Genomic DNA, 14199 nt, shown 5'->3' on the forward strand with positions numbered 1-14199 from the left:
TACGGACACGAGGATGTGGGCCATCATCAGTCGGCCCAGTCTCAACATCATGCTGAGCAGGAGATGGTTTCAGTGCCATCTTCGTTTCTCCAAGATCTGCATAAGATGCTGCAGGACTATAAATCTAAGGCGAGTAGGCCTACTCCGGTGCCGTCAATGCCAATAACTCCTGCAGAGATGTCAGCCTCCTTCGTGACGCCTTCCACTCCAGCTCCAGTTTCCCCTCGGCCTCAAATGACCATCCATCATGAGTCCTCCGGGTTACAAGACGTCCATGATGATTCCTCGGATGAGGCTCAACAATCGGATCATGGCTCTGTTCCGGATACCGAATAGGACTAATGCATCATTCCGGATCCAGCATCGCTAGTCCCAGAGCCGGCGGATTCCCCGCCTGCAGACATTGGAGGCTTCCATCAGCTGATGGAGAGAGCCGCTGCGAGATTCAAATTGGCCATGCCTAAAGTTGCCACGGATGGCTTTTTGTACGATTTCAAGGAGCCTTTTATGAAATCAACTAGGTCCATTCCTATAGTGGATCATGTGTGGAAGGAGGGCCTAAAAGCCATGAAAAGCCCGGCGACGGTGGTCCCGGTGCTTCCGCGTCTAGAGAAAAAATACAAGGCACCAGTTGATGGCCCGGCAGCCTTAACGGGTCATCCCAGACCAGACTCTGTGATCTCGCAAGCTGCGCAGAGGAAATCCCGTAACCCCTCTGCTCCCTTAACAACCCCTCCGGACAAGGAAGGGCGGAGGTTGAATAATGTGGGGAAGAGATTCTCGTTGATGGCAAGTTTGCTGGTGCGAGCGGCAAATGCCCTGGCAATCATGGGTAGATACGACCGCCAGCTTTGGTGTGATGTTGCTCCATACCTTGACCAACTGCCACCGGAATCTACGACTGAGGCAAAGAAAATCTTACAGGAGGGAGAAGCAACGTCAATGGAAATCATTGACTGCGCAATGGATATTGCGACAACGGCGTTCTGTTCTTTGGCTGGGGCGGCAGTCCTCCGCCGCCAAGGGTGGCTCAAAGCTACTTGGTTTAGGCCTGAAATTCAAAACAAGGTCCTGGAACCTCACTTTGTTGGGGAAGCATTATTTCGCAAACTGGTGGACGACACTCTTAAGGACATAAAAAAGGACACAGACCCTGCCAGGTCCTTGGGGACCCTTCAATACAGAAAGTCTCCTTTTAAAGGATCTCGAGGTAGAGGTGGTAACTACAGAGGATCCTTTCACCAACAGCAACGCTATTCCACCACGGGCTCAGGTTCCCAGCAATACCGTCAGCCTAATCAACAGCTGCAAGGCCAGTCTACCAACTACTCCAGGCATTACAATAAGGGGAAACAGGCTGGACGGGGACGAGATTCATCCAAACGCCAATAGCGGCCTCCTGGCTCTTCCTACTGGACCCTCCTTCAAGAGATCATCAGTTGGAGGCAGGGTAACCAAATACCTTCACAACTGGTCCAGGATAACATCGGACCGTTGGGTGCTAAACATCATTCGGAAATGGCATACCCGGGAATTCACGCAAGTCCCTCCACCCAAGCCCCCGGCAGCCATTCCATCGGAACACCAGCGTCTCCTGCGGCTCGAGGTCCAAGAAATGCTCCGGAAAGGAGCGATAGAGCCGGTCCTGCAAACCAAAGGGGACAAGGATTTTATTCCAGGTTCTTCCTGGTAAAGAAGACGCAAGAAAAGTGGCGCCCCATTTTAGACCTCAGGGAGCTAAACACTTATCTCATCTCCCTGTCCTTCCGGATGGTCTTTCTCCAGGACATCTTGAAGCTCGTCAACCCGGGGGATTTCATGGCCACGCTCGATCTCGAAGATGCGTATTTCCTCATTCCGATTCACCCAGCACACAGAAGGTTTCTGCGATTCACAGTAGCCAAGAGCCATTTTCAGTTCAGGGTCTTACCCTTTGGACTCCCCAAGAATTTTCACAAAGGTGCTGGCGCCAGTAGCAGCTTTCCTGCGAAGGAACCATTTCCAGGTCTCCCCCTATCTGGTCGACTGGTTACTGAAGGCTCCGTCCAGAGAGGCAGCGCTGGAGGCTGTTCAAGCTTGTACAAATTTGTTTCAGAATCTGGGGCTCACTCTCAACAACGAGAGGTCTTGCCTGCTCCCGTCCAGAAAGGCAAGCTTCCTGGGAGCCATCTTGGATTCCAAGCTCTCAAGAGCCTTCCCTACTCAGGAAAGGAGAGCCAAATTACAAACCCTGGCTCAGGACTTGCGCAGAAAAAAGTGTCTTTCAGTTCGCCGCTACAAGTCTCTGCTGGGGGTGATTTCATCGTGTATCCCACTAATTCCCCATTGCAGACTACGGATGCGTCCTCTGCAGGAGCAACTAGACAACCAGTGGCAGCAGGTCCACGGTTCATTCGAAGACAGAGTGATGATCACTCCAAGCATGAAGGACACAGCGTTATGGTGGACAAATCAAGACAACTTGTCCCAAGGTCTATCCTTCGCAAGCGTCCCGTCTCCGCAAGTGATAACGTACGCGTCATTGGAGGGTTGGGGGGCAGTGATGCAAGACCTGCATGTCAGCGGTCATTGGTCACCCCAAGAGAAGCGCCTCCACATCAACCTGTTAAAGCTACGGGTGATACGACTGGCTCTGCAAGCTTTTCTTCCTCGCCTACAAGGTTCACATGTGCTTATCAGGACGGACAACACCACGGCCATGCACTATGTGAACAAGGAAGGGGGAACCAGATCTCGTCCATTGTCTCAGGAAGCTCAGCAGATCTGGGAATGGGCGATCCTTCAGAGGGTTTCGCTAAGAGCAGAACACTTACCAGGCATCCTCAACGAAAATGCCGACAGACTGAGCAGGTCATCCTCAGTCAGCCACGAATGGGAATTGAAGCAGAGTCTTGGAGGACGTCTTCAGCCAGTGGGGCAGACCAGAGATCGATCTTTTTGCCACTCCGACCAACAAGAAATGCCGGTCTTATGCAAGCAGGCTTCCCCATCGAGATTCTCTGGGGAGTGTGCTTTCGATAGCATGGTCGAGGACATTTGTCTACGCTTTTCCTCCCATACCTCTGATCCCACGACTCATCAAGAAGATCAAGATGGAGCCGTGCAGGATGATCCTTATAGCCCCTGCTTGGCAGAGGCAGTTCTGGTTCACGGAACTCCATCTGCTCTCGATGGCCCCTCCTCTTCCTTTGGAGGTTCATCCAGATCTCCTCACGATGTCCGAGGGACAAGTTTGGCACCCGGATCCGCAGTCCCTACACCTGACTGCATGGCTCCTGAGCAGCGAGAATTTATGAACCTGCCCATTTCTAGTGAAATGAAGGAGGTCCTTTCTCAGGCAAGAGCTCCTTCTACGAACAGGACTTACCGTCTTAAGTGGAAGAGATTCTGTTGCTGGTGCAAGAAAGAAAGCATTGATCCTTTCGCTTCCAAGCCTCATCAGATCCTTCCTTATCTGCTGTCCTTGGCCAAATCGGGACTAGCCCATTCATCGATTAAGGTCCACTTGGCGGCAATGTCGAGGTTCAGGAGAACGGGCTTTGGACCCTCCTTGTGGTCATCCAGAATTGTCAAACAATTTCTAAAGGGATTGTTCAGACTTTATCCACCAGTGAGACCACCGCCTCCGACATGGCATCTGAATCTAGTCCTTTCTCAACTCATAAAGGGCCCGTTTGAACCAATCCATCGTTCTGACATGAAATACCTTTCATGGAAATTGGCTCTCCTCCTCGCTCTCACGTCGGCTAGGCGTGTGGGTGAATTACAAGCCTTGACTATCCAAGAACCTTTCCTTCAATTCAAGAGAAACAATGTCATCATGAGAACTAACCCGAGGTTTATGCCTAAAGTTCCCTCGGACTTCCATTTGAATGAGCCGGTCATTCTGAAGGCGTTCTTTCCTCAACCGGCTACACCAGCAGAGAGCATTACATTCGCTCGATGTGCAACGGTGTTTGAAATTTTACTTGGAGCGTACTAAGAGTTTTCGGAAAACCTCTGTTATTTGTTGCCTTCGGAGGTCCAAGCAAGGGCCTTCCTCTTTCCAAGCAGGGCATTTCCAGATGGATCACAAGTGCCATTTTGCATTGTCACACTGCTGCAGGGAAACCTCTGACTGGGAAGGTTCGAGCGCATTCCACGAGATCTGTGGCTTCTTCTACAGCCCTCTTCGCAGGGGTACAGATAAAAGACATTTGCAGAGCTGCTACCTGGAGCAGCGTTCACACATTTACCAGGCATTACTGCTTGGAGTCCCTACAACATGGTGATGTGGCAGTAGGACAGGCTGTCCCGAGGAACCTCTTCCAATGAGTGGTGAGCTTTCCTTTCTTTCCCACCTTCCGTCTTTCACATGTTGTATCTTTGTCATGTTGCCTATTGCTATATTGTGATGATGCAAAATGTGGTTCTGTTACTAACTGCTTGCTACTCTGTTACAAAGCATGGGAATCTATGAAAGTTCCAATACTGGGGTAAGAAAACAAGTTACTTACCTGTAACTTTGGTTCCCCAGTATTGGTAACTTTCATAGATTCACATGCGCCCGCCCACCTCCCCGAGGAAAGCTCAGCCTACAACAGATATGGTGTGTAAGTACACAACGGCTACGAAAATCTGAGGCTCTGAGGTTCCTTCAGGAAGGTTCTAAGGGGTGAGGCACTTCTGATTGGCTGAGGCCTGAGTTTGGTCTCTTTTACACAAAGAGGGTGATATGCTACAAAAGGGAATGAGGCCTAGGCCTTTTTCCTTGGTCTTTTGTACCTACAGCTATGGTATTTTTGTTACCGAGACTCCCATTCCGACGATGGGGAATGATACAAAGCATGGGAATCTATGAAAGTTACCAATACTGGGGAACCAAAGTTACAGGTAAGTAACTTGTTTTTTTTCCCTCCGAACAAGAGCAGGGCCAGCTCACGCTGCATGTGTATATCAGTATGGTGGGTGCCCTGGGTGGGCACCAGGGCACTCCCCTTTATTAGTGCGGGCCCTGGAGGATTGGGTCCCCAAGGTCTAAGAAGGCTTGGGGAGTGTGGGCGCACCCCTCCCCTTTATACTAGTGGTCCTGGAGGATGAGGTCCCCAGGGCCTAACCAGTCACTGGGAGGGGAGCCGCAATGTCTCCCTCCCTTTTAGTTTTACTATTGCCCCTGGGGGATGGAGTCCGCTGTGCCTAAAAAGGCTCGAGGGGTCATGGTCCCCCCTCTTCAATTCTTGTAGTGGCCCTGGGGGATGGGGTGCCCGGGGCCTAACAAGCTCGGGGGCGCAACCCCCCCTCTTTAATTCTTGTAGTGGCACTGGGAGATGGGGGTCACGTAGCAGACTGCACGTATGCTTGTTCTCCTCTGCTCCAGGTTTATCAGGGCCTGGTGCTGAGTCGGTCTCAGTGGTGTTCTCCTTTTTTCTATGTTTGTAACAGACGGCACTTGTCGCATTTATCAGATCACATACAGCATTGTATTAAAGCTGTTTTTAACTGGTACAGTTACTTGTATTGAAGCCATTATCCAAAACGTCCTCAAGATTTACAATTTCTACGTGGAGTACTTATGTTTGCAGGTACAGATACCTGTTGTGACATCAGTGGACCACAGGCATATTCATTACTATGGTAAACCTTGAACTATCCTAATTTCAGCATCCAGTGAACTACTGTGAAGGGCTATATGATCGGTTTTAGGAAACTGACGTCAACTTAGACATTCAGGTCTCTTCAGTATATAGAAACCGTCGCATTGACAAGGTTACCTTCGCCACAGTGCTTCTGGAAGTGCTGGTGTCCTTTAATATAAACACTAGCCTTGATAAAGTCCTTTGGATGAAACACAGGTTGGCTGCCAGTGTGTTTTCTAATCTGATTTTGAGAAGAAAATCAAGAGAAAAGAATTTTATGGGCTACCTTTGCTGACTATATTAGTCACTACCTATATTACAGTATGGACTAAATTTGGTGTGCCTCGACATATGTGCATAGTATTTGTGAACTCGACGGAGAGCTCTTTCCTTAGAGTTTTTCTTGTTTCTTGTCTCTTGGTGGGTGGAGGGAGACTTATTGCTTTGAGAGCACTACATTATATTGTGCACCAATAACACTTTCCTGCTGATTGATTGCTAAGATGTGCATTCGCAAATAGGCATTGCCCCATCTGTGCTTCCTTTTTAATGACCTTAAATTCTTGTAGTGGCCCAGGAGGGTGGGGACACCAGATCCTAATAAGGCTCTGGGAGAGGGGCAACACGCCTCAAGTCCTGGGAAAAGAAGTGAATAAAAGATATAAGGAGGAAGGAGAGGGATACCCTGCCCCTGGGGCAAATGTATACATTTAAAAGGGAGGTGGGAGCACCCAAACTCAGTCCTTTGAGCCTTAAAACTCCCTAAGGACCCCACCCAGCGTAGTCTGCTCCTCTATTGGGTCCTGGGGATGCCACCCCTGGGACACTGTTTTTCTGTCTGCAGGAGCTTGGACAGTGAAAACCTTTCTGCTCTTACCCAGCGGGACCTGCAAAAAAGGAGCACATAAAAATACTTAATGGCAACAGGAGGGACCAATACTGGCTCCTGCTGCACCAAGGATGGGTGTGTGCGGTGAGCTGGCGGGGCCCCAGGTGGCCACAGACTGACGACACAGGGCCAATATAGGCTGGGGTGGGAGGGGGGTGTAGCTATAACTTGTGCCCTAAGTTGATTATTACTCGCACCCTCATCATGCATGGCCAATTACCCCGCGTATTAAATCACTCATGACCTGATCTTTCATAGATGAGATGAGTGCAACATCTGAAATTACATCAATGATGAAAAGACTGCATCATGGGAGCACGAGTTAGTTACCTTAGTGCACAATTTATAGTTATGTAAGACGGCTATGACTGGTGATCTTCAGTGGTTTTGTTCGTTTTAAAGGGTGTGTTTTAACTGACATTTTTACCTAACTTTAACATCTCTTTAACCGTTGTTTTTTTTTCAGTGAATATGTACGACTGAGGAGTTCCTAGAGGAAACGTTTGATTAAAATCAGTAAATCTCCTTATCTAAACTTGCTTGTCCGCATTGCTTGCAAGCTTTTCAAATTTGACAATTGTTCCTTTCCTGGCTCCCAAAGTACCATTTTAACCCTTTTGTGCGTTGGAGTCTAGTTTAGAGAAGCATAGAGCTTAGATGACTGTGGGCTGGGCTTGTGGACCAGGGGTAGTGGATGTATCAGGGGGTGATGCAGGAACAGGCAGGACACCAGCTCGTGGGGTTAAAGAGGGCTTTATTGGAATTCCTCGTGATGTTTTTAACATTAATGTTCTCCTCGTTCTGAACGTTAGTCTCTCTTTTGCGAACTGACTGGGATCCGTTTTGGCGTTCGGGTGTTCTTCCTCCTTTTATTCTGGGTATAGCTCTGCCCCTCGAGGTCTGGTCACGGGCTGGGTTGTAAGCTGCTCTCTTGGCTCCGGTGTCCCAGGGAAAGAGAAGACCAACAGAAAAAGGGCAGTTAGTTCAGTTGTCCACTGGGTTGTCATGCACCGAGGGACCGGGTGTAGTGAGTCGGGAGAGGGTTCACCGGTGAACGTGCAACTCTAGCATACACCAGTGAAGTGGTCAGGAAGTACACAGTCTGTGAGGGTAAAACGCGGGGTAAATGGAAACGAGAGGGGGGGGGGACACAGGATACAAACAGGGGATCTGTACACTATTTTACACGCTTGCTTCCCACCCAAGCCGCCATACGCTGCCGTACCTGGGAAAGCCACGCTCCTCCCCCGGGAGAGTGGCACGGCGGCTCGCAGGGTCGTTGGCCTCCTGGCTTCCCCTCGGACACTCCTCCGCTCGCTCCCAGTTGTTCTTCAGGTTCTCCACTTCTTCCTTCGGGTCCGCAGTCTCCGGTCTCTGGTTCTCCGTCTTCACTCCTCGCCGTCTCTTCGGGGGTGATGTCACACGCCATCCACATCGCTTCCTGGGTTTTAGCCAATCCGGTCTCGCTGACGTGTACAATGGGAGGATCCTCCTCCTCCGTGTAAACCCACTTAAAGGAGCCGCGTTCCTCTTCTTCCTGTTCGTCGTACTCCGTACCCCATGACTCTGTCTGTAATGAAGGAGGTTGTACCGGGTCAGTACCAGGTGCCCACCATTCATCTGCAGCACGCAGCCTCACCCCGTTACAATGACTTTGCTGGAATTGACATAATTGGCTTAACAAGGCTGAGGGATATTTAGTTGCATGATTCAACAATGTCTTTTGAACAGCTATGCCTTGCACTAGGTATGCGCATAGACATATGCTGAACCCTAACTGAGGAAACCCTATTGGAAAGACCTCTATTATTGTCCACAAAACACACGTGTGGTCTCCCTAATGAACAGAACTCTGTTGCGTAATTCTCTAGCTAAATTAGAAAATTTTAGATGAGACATGGATTTTGGATCACAAGATTACGAGGACTGATTGTAGACGTCAAAATAAACAAGTAGCAATATGAACAGGATTTCTAAAGGTACAGCTCAAACTATTGCTAGTCTAATACACTAAGTGCACCTTACAACCTTAGATTGTAGGGGAGCGCTATTAAAGACAGTTGTCTTGGAGGTTTTGAACAAGACGGTACACCTTTGCATGCCCTGCTGCTGTGCCTTAATTTGCAAAAGTTTTGACATGCTATAAAATAAAGCATAATATTTTGAGTACACCTTTCCATATCCAACTATTGGCTATGGGCATATGCGGACGCGTCTATGCCAGTAGAAATCTGTTAGTTTCTTGATATCCAGAAATGGCAATTACATAAATATGTAGTATGACTAGGTGAGGGTAAGGCCATTACATCCGCTGTCAGAATATTATGAATGGTACTTTCCTCAAAAGATTCAACCAATGCTCAAACCCCTTCAATGAACCTCTATCTCACAACCTACTCAAGGAAATCATACCTGATTGCTCCCACTTTGGACCAAGATTGTTAATGCCTTTTTCCTTCAAGGCACTATCCCTGACTGCCTAAAGTCCGATCAGGTTTCCCCTATCCTTAAAAAAAAAAAAAAAAAAAAAAAGATCAAACTGACAAAAATGCTGCACCAGAACCAATCCTGTCTTTTAATCCTCCTTGACCTATTGTCTGCTTTTGTTACGGGTAAACATGACCACCTACTAGACCTTTATGAACACCGTATGGAGTTATCAGGATTAATCCTTAACTGGTTCAACTCCTATCTCCACAACAGGTCTCAAAGAGTCTAGGTTAATCACTCACTATTGCAGACCACGTCGGTCACATTAGGGGTCCAACAGGGCTCCCCATTTTCGCCCACTCTCTTCAACCTGTTCATGGAACGTCTTAGAGAAATTTGGAGTTCATCCAACAAACAATATCACATGTACGAGCTATATAAAACTATTCAAATAAAAAAAAAATGGTGTGTCAACATGGATTGGTGTATACTAGTGGAGAATGTAGCCTATGAAAATAGAGGTTGTGTATACACATTTGTAAAAGTGTTGGGGCCGCTGAGAAGAGGGTTGGGTAAAAGCATAATTGACAGGCAGCTTAATTGTATGTTGAACCAACTAACCGAACATTGAATAGAACTGGATTGTAGGAAATTACTACATGTGACTTGGCCTGTGCGGTGTGGTGACTATGAATAATTATGCTATTTATAATACAGAGTGATGTAAATGCTGTAAATGTATTTGGTATTGTTTCATTGTGGTGATATAACAAATTGTAAAACGTAATACATGTTGTTGTGGAAAAAAATGTTTTAGATGTGAAATTGAAACTCCGTCTGTTAACTAATATTTTTTTAGACTTCTTCTGAGACTCGAACTAAGGCAATGGCAGCAGATGAACGTGCACAGTTGTTAGAAGAAATTAAACTTCTCCAGATTGAAAAAGAGGAAAGGACGAGGAACCTGACTAAAATTGTAGTCATTCCCTCATCACACGTATCTCATGAAGATTTTCGGGTAAGCTGGAGAATCAGATTGCAGAACACATTCATATGTATATTGGTCTTTTCCCAATGTGTTCCTAACAACTTGTCTTCAACTATTTCTCTACTGATCTGTTCTTCACAATAAACTGCTTTGTCTTAATGTTCTAAATTGAATTTTATCGTAATTGCTAGCGCTTTTAACCATATTTAGGACAAATATACCTCTATTCTCAACCTACAGTCTCCAAAAGGAATCTTTATATAATTAGTATGTTTTTTAATGCATCACGCAGTATTTGAGACTGAGTGTCTGACAGTTGATTTAGTACATGTATTAAGTCTTGATTGACAAGAGCCTTTTTGATTACATTTGTTCCTGCATGGAGGAGCCATATGCTCTTTCCTACGGTATGCAATTCTCTGCCATCTTCTCTAGAACTGACTGGTCAGTGGTCTCAGAAGTCGAATGGAGCGCAACCTTGAAAGGCATATTCAAGGGCCTGCATTAGTGGCCTGTCAGGGCGGCTCCTTCAGCTGGTACACAACTCTCTACCCATAAGGACTCCATTAGAGTGAGACCCAGGACGAGGAGTAGTTATAACTGCCACTCCAAAAACAGGCGCTGGACCTGTCCAGCATTGCAGACATTGATGTTGAGGATTGATGCCATTCCAATTTACTGGAGGTCTATTCAGTCTAGCCACACCCATCAATGCTGAGACATCCTTGTGTTGCTTGACTTTAACAAATAGATGTTAAGTGTTGAACTAAAAATTCCCCAATCTCCTGCAGAATCACCACAGCAAGATGCTCCTAATTCCTTTAGATAACCCCGTACAGACACTATTACATCCCCCGAACCTTCACCTGCCACCATGGTACCGATCGTACCTATTAATATTTTGTCTCCTCCTTAAAATAAACTTTCAGTGCCTTCAAACCTGAACATATTCTGTACTCTGGTGGCTCCACCATACATTAGTTCCAGAACTTCTACTATTGCTTTGTATCCACCTTTTGGTAATCTGGTGGTGCCTTCATCACTTAAAATATGGCAGAAGAAAACACTAAAGCGATCTCCTGGTAGTCACACAGATAAGGATGCAGACTGACACACGTCAGACACACAAATCAAGTCTTTCATGTTCTCTCAATCAATGATATTTCTACTTTACATTTAGTGTTAATCTAAGAGGAGCGTTAAAATTAAATGTTCTTTTCGAGACTCCCAAAAACATTTGTCGGTCATCGGGGAAAACGCTCAATGAAAGCTCTCAATCTCTACCTCTTTTGACTCTGGTACCAGGAGAGTTGCAGAAAAAGGGGGAACCCCATGCATCAGCCCGGGAAGAAATCTCCCTGAAAGGGAGAGCAAACAGCAGGATTCCGTGCATGGAGAGAAGTGTAACTGTCCCATGTGCTGCTCTGGAAGTGGTCGAAGCAAATGTCATTTAGTAGCGGTATGATTGAGCTTTCAGAGTTCAAGCTATTTGCTGAAGGATATGAAGAAAGACTTCTTAGATATCCTTAATGTAATCATTCTGATGTCACACAAAGTGGCAGACAGTGCATCATCTGAGTGCTGTCTTCCATTCTTGAACATTTCTCTCCTTTCCACAAAGACTAAGAGATGTCACACTTGAAGATAGAAGCAAACACATGGAACGCTATTGACTCATCCTATGAGAGTTGTAGAGCGGTTGTAACTTGCATTATTCAGAGGGTTCAGGCTACTTTTGGGCAGTCGCACCAGCTACAAATATCTTAGCTGAGAAAGGTGCACCACAAAGGGAGGTCTTTGAGAGGTGAGACTGTGGTTGGAAGTTTCAGAACTGCAGACAGTGGTTTCCTTACTTCCCTTTTAGGTGCACATTTTCCAAGTGGAGAAGATCTATTAGAACTTATCTTGAAATGGCGAAGCATACTCCAAGACAGTTGGATGAACAATGGTTTGTTTTCTTTTTTACAATTTCATTTTCACTTTATGAAAAAAGTCAACAGAATTGCATATACAAAAGCAATGTTTCTCCATGAGAAGCAAGCCATGCAAAGCATAAATAGCCACAGAAATAGAATTATATTCACTGAGTATGAGTGATGATCCCAGGATAAACCACGCTAAAGAAAACAGGTAAAAGAAACATGGGGAACCAGATAAACATATCTCCAGCATCAATGCCCACCTCACCCCCAGCTGCTCCCCCCCCCCCAAAAAAAACCTCAAACCAATTCCACTCCGTCACAGCCTACATGGCCTGCTGTAGCAAGCAGACCCTGGTGGTGTGCAAGCACTTGTTGAGCGGAATTATCTTTTACAGCGGTCAAGAAGGGGGACCATATTTTGTCAAACAGTAACTTTGTTTCTCGTACCATGGCTGACTCTCCCTAGCATATGTATCCCAGATCTTAGCCTACCACAGTGCGATAGTAGGGACTTCTGGACCCTTTCTTCGGAAGGCAAATGCCAGTCGCACGGCCAATTAACAATGAGTGATCAATTTACCTAAATTGGGATTGAGTGGGTAGAGTCCCTCCTCAGCTAATGCCCCCAGGAGTGCCTGAAAGTGGTGGGGAGTTAGTGGAACTTATAGAATCTCAGATTTACTTAAACAAGTTTCCAAAAATCGGTGCCCACTGGGCATTCCTACCACATATGGACATATGGTTTCGCCTCAGTCCCACACCCCCGCAAACAGCTGTCACTCGTCCCCATGATGTGGGACAGGCGAGCAGAGCTGAGATACTAGCGCAGGAGCAATTTATAGGCACTTTCTTTATATTGAATACACATAGATGTCTTAGCCGCTCTCTACCATATTGCGCCCCAGTCACCCATGTCAATATCCATACCCAGATCCTGCGACTACTGTAATGCATATCCAACCGTAGTAACATTGAGGGGGTTTCCAAACCTCTGTAAAGACGTGGAATGGCTTTTCCCTTGTCTCCACCACTTAGAATATCTTCCAACAAATGTGTCTCCCATGTGCATCCCTGGAGAGTGGTGTCCTGGCTAGCCCAATGGATCAGCTGTGCCACTTTATACAAGTTGGTGCTGTGTAAGCAGAAGTTGGCTGCACACTGGTCTCTGTTCTTAGGGATACTGTCAACGTATAAGTCCTAGAGGGAGGGAAGTCTGCACCCCTACTCCACCCGCACAACCTCCAATACAGGATACCCGGGGGAAAATCTGGATTACCAAGAACCTGAGTGTGCAGGGACAGGTATAGCCTAAACTGACGCATATGGGAGGCTTCTCTCCAAAGATGCAAGGTGGACAAGGCAGAGGACAAAAAACTGTCTACAGAGGGAAGGCCGCAGAATGGTAACCATGGCAGGTGCTTAAGCGTGAGCTTGCACGAGCGTTTCTAGATGAACCCAAGGTTAAGCAGGATCAGAGATCCAGTTCAATGATGTAGCAATTTGGGCAGTCAAGATATAGCGAGCTACATTTGGAACTCCAATCCCCCCCCGTTCCCCCTACCCTCCGAGAGGAGTATTAGAGGGGATGCTTTAGCCAATTTAGGATGCTTTTTACTCCATTTAAAGGACCATAACTCATTCTGGATAAGTGTGACTGCCCTTTTCAGAATCCGGAGTGGGAGGACCTTAACTATGTAAAGAAATCTCTGTAAAAAAAAAAATTCATTTTGAGAGTTCATTTTGAGACCGTTGACTCTGCCCATCCAAGAAATCTCTAGACCCAGCCTATAGAGCTCCTTAAAGAGAATGTTCAGAAGAGGTGGGATGTTTATGGTTCTAAGTGTGAGGGTGCCCAGGCATGAGGAGAGGTACCCCTACAAACCCCACACTCCATTCTCTAGGCTGTGTAATTCCAGGGAAACCATATTGAGGTATCTAGTGGACACTTGCCAAGTCAAGATGTCCAACTACATTATGTCTTCACCGAACCTGTTCATGTTTGGTATCAAACATGTACAACTACACCAATTCCAATGTTAGTTGCATGATACCATGAACTGGGGGCTCTTTAGGCAACCCCCCCCCCTTGCTGCCTGTGTATCCTTGCAGGGTCTGCTGGCAAGTGCCGCCGCTGACCCCAGACACTGTTATGCACTCCTGCCGATAAGCCTAACTCAGGCAAGGGAAGATGCAACAAAGGATTTCCTGTAGAGGAGACATATAGCCACCTCTTTTAGAATTGGGTGTCTGTGGGCTAGGTTGGGGGTGCTTCCTAGTGCCACCAGACTGCTTTGAAGGGCACAGAGTGTGCCTACTTGCATAAACCAGTTTGCTCCAGGGCAGGAACCCTTGGTT

General features: G+C 46.9%; 1 protein-coding gene across 1 annotated transcript in view; it reads left to right on the forward strand.

Moving 5' to 3' along the window:
* Positions 1–14199, forward strand: part of LOC144818836 (uncharacterized) — a 1999126-nt gene that overhangs the window by 213919 nt on the left and 1771008 nt on the right. Inside the window, 1 exon segment of the mRNA XM_078676624.1 lies at positions 9794–9952. Within this exon segment, the coding sequence (XP_078532750.1) occupies positions 9794–9952 (159 nt within the window).

Source organism: Lissotriton helveticus, chromosome 2_1 (assembly GCF_964261635.1).
Source record: "Lissotriton helveticus chromosome 2_1, aLisHel1.1, whole genome shotgun sequence".
NCBI classification, from domain to species: Eukaryota; Metazoa; Chordata; class Amphibia; order Caudata; family Salamandridae; genus Lissotriton; species Lissotriton helveticus.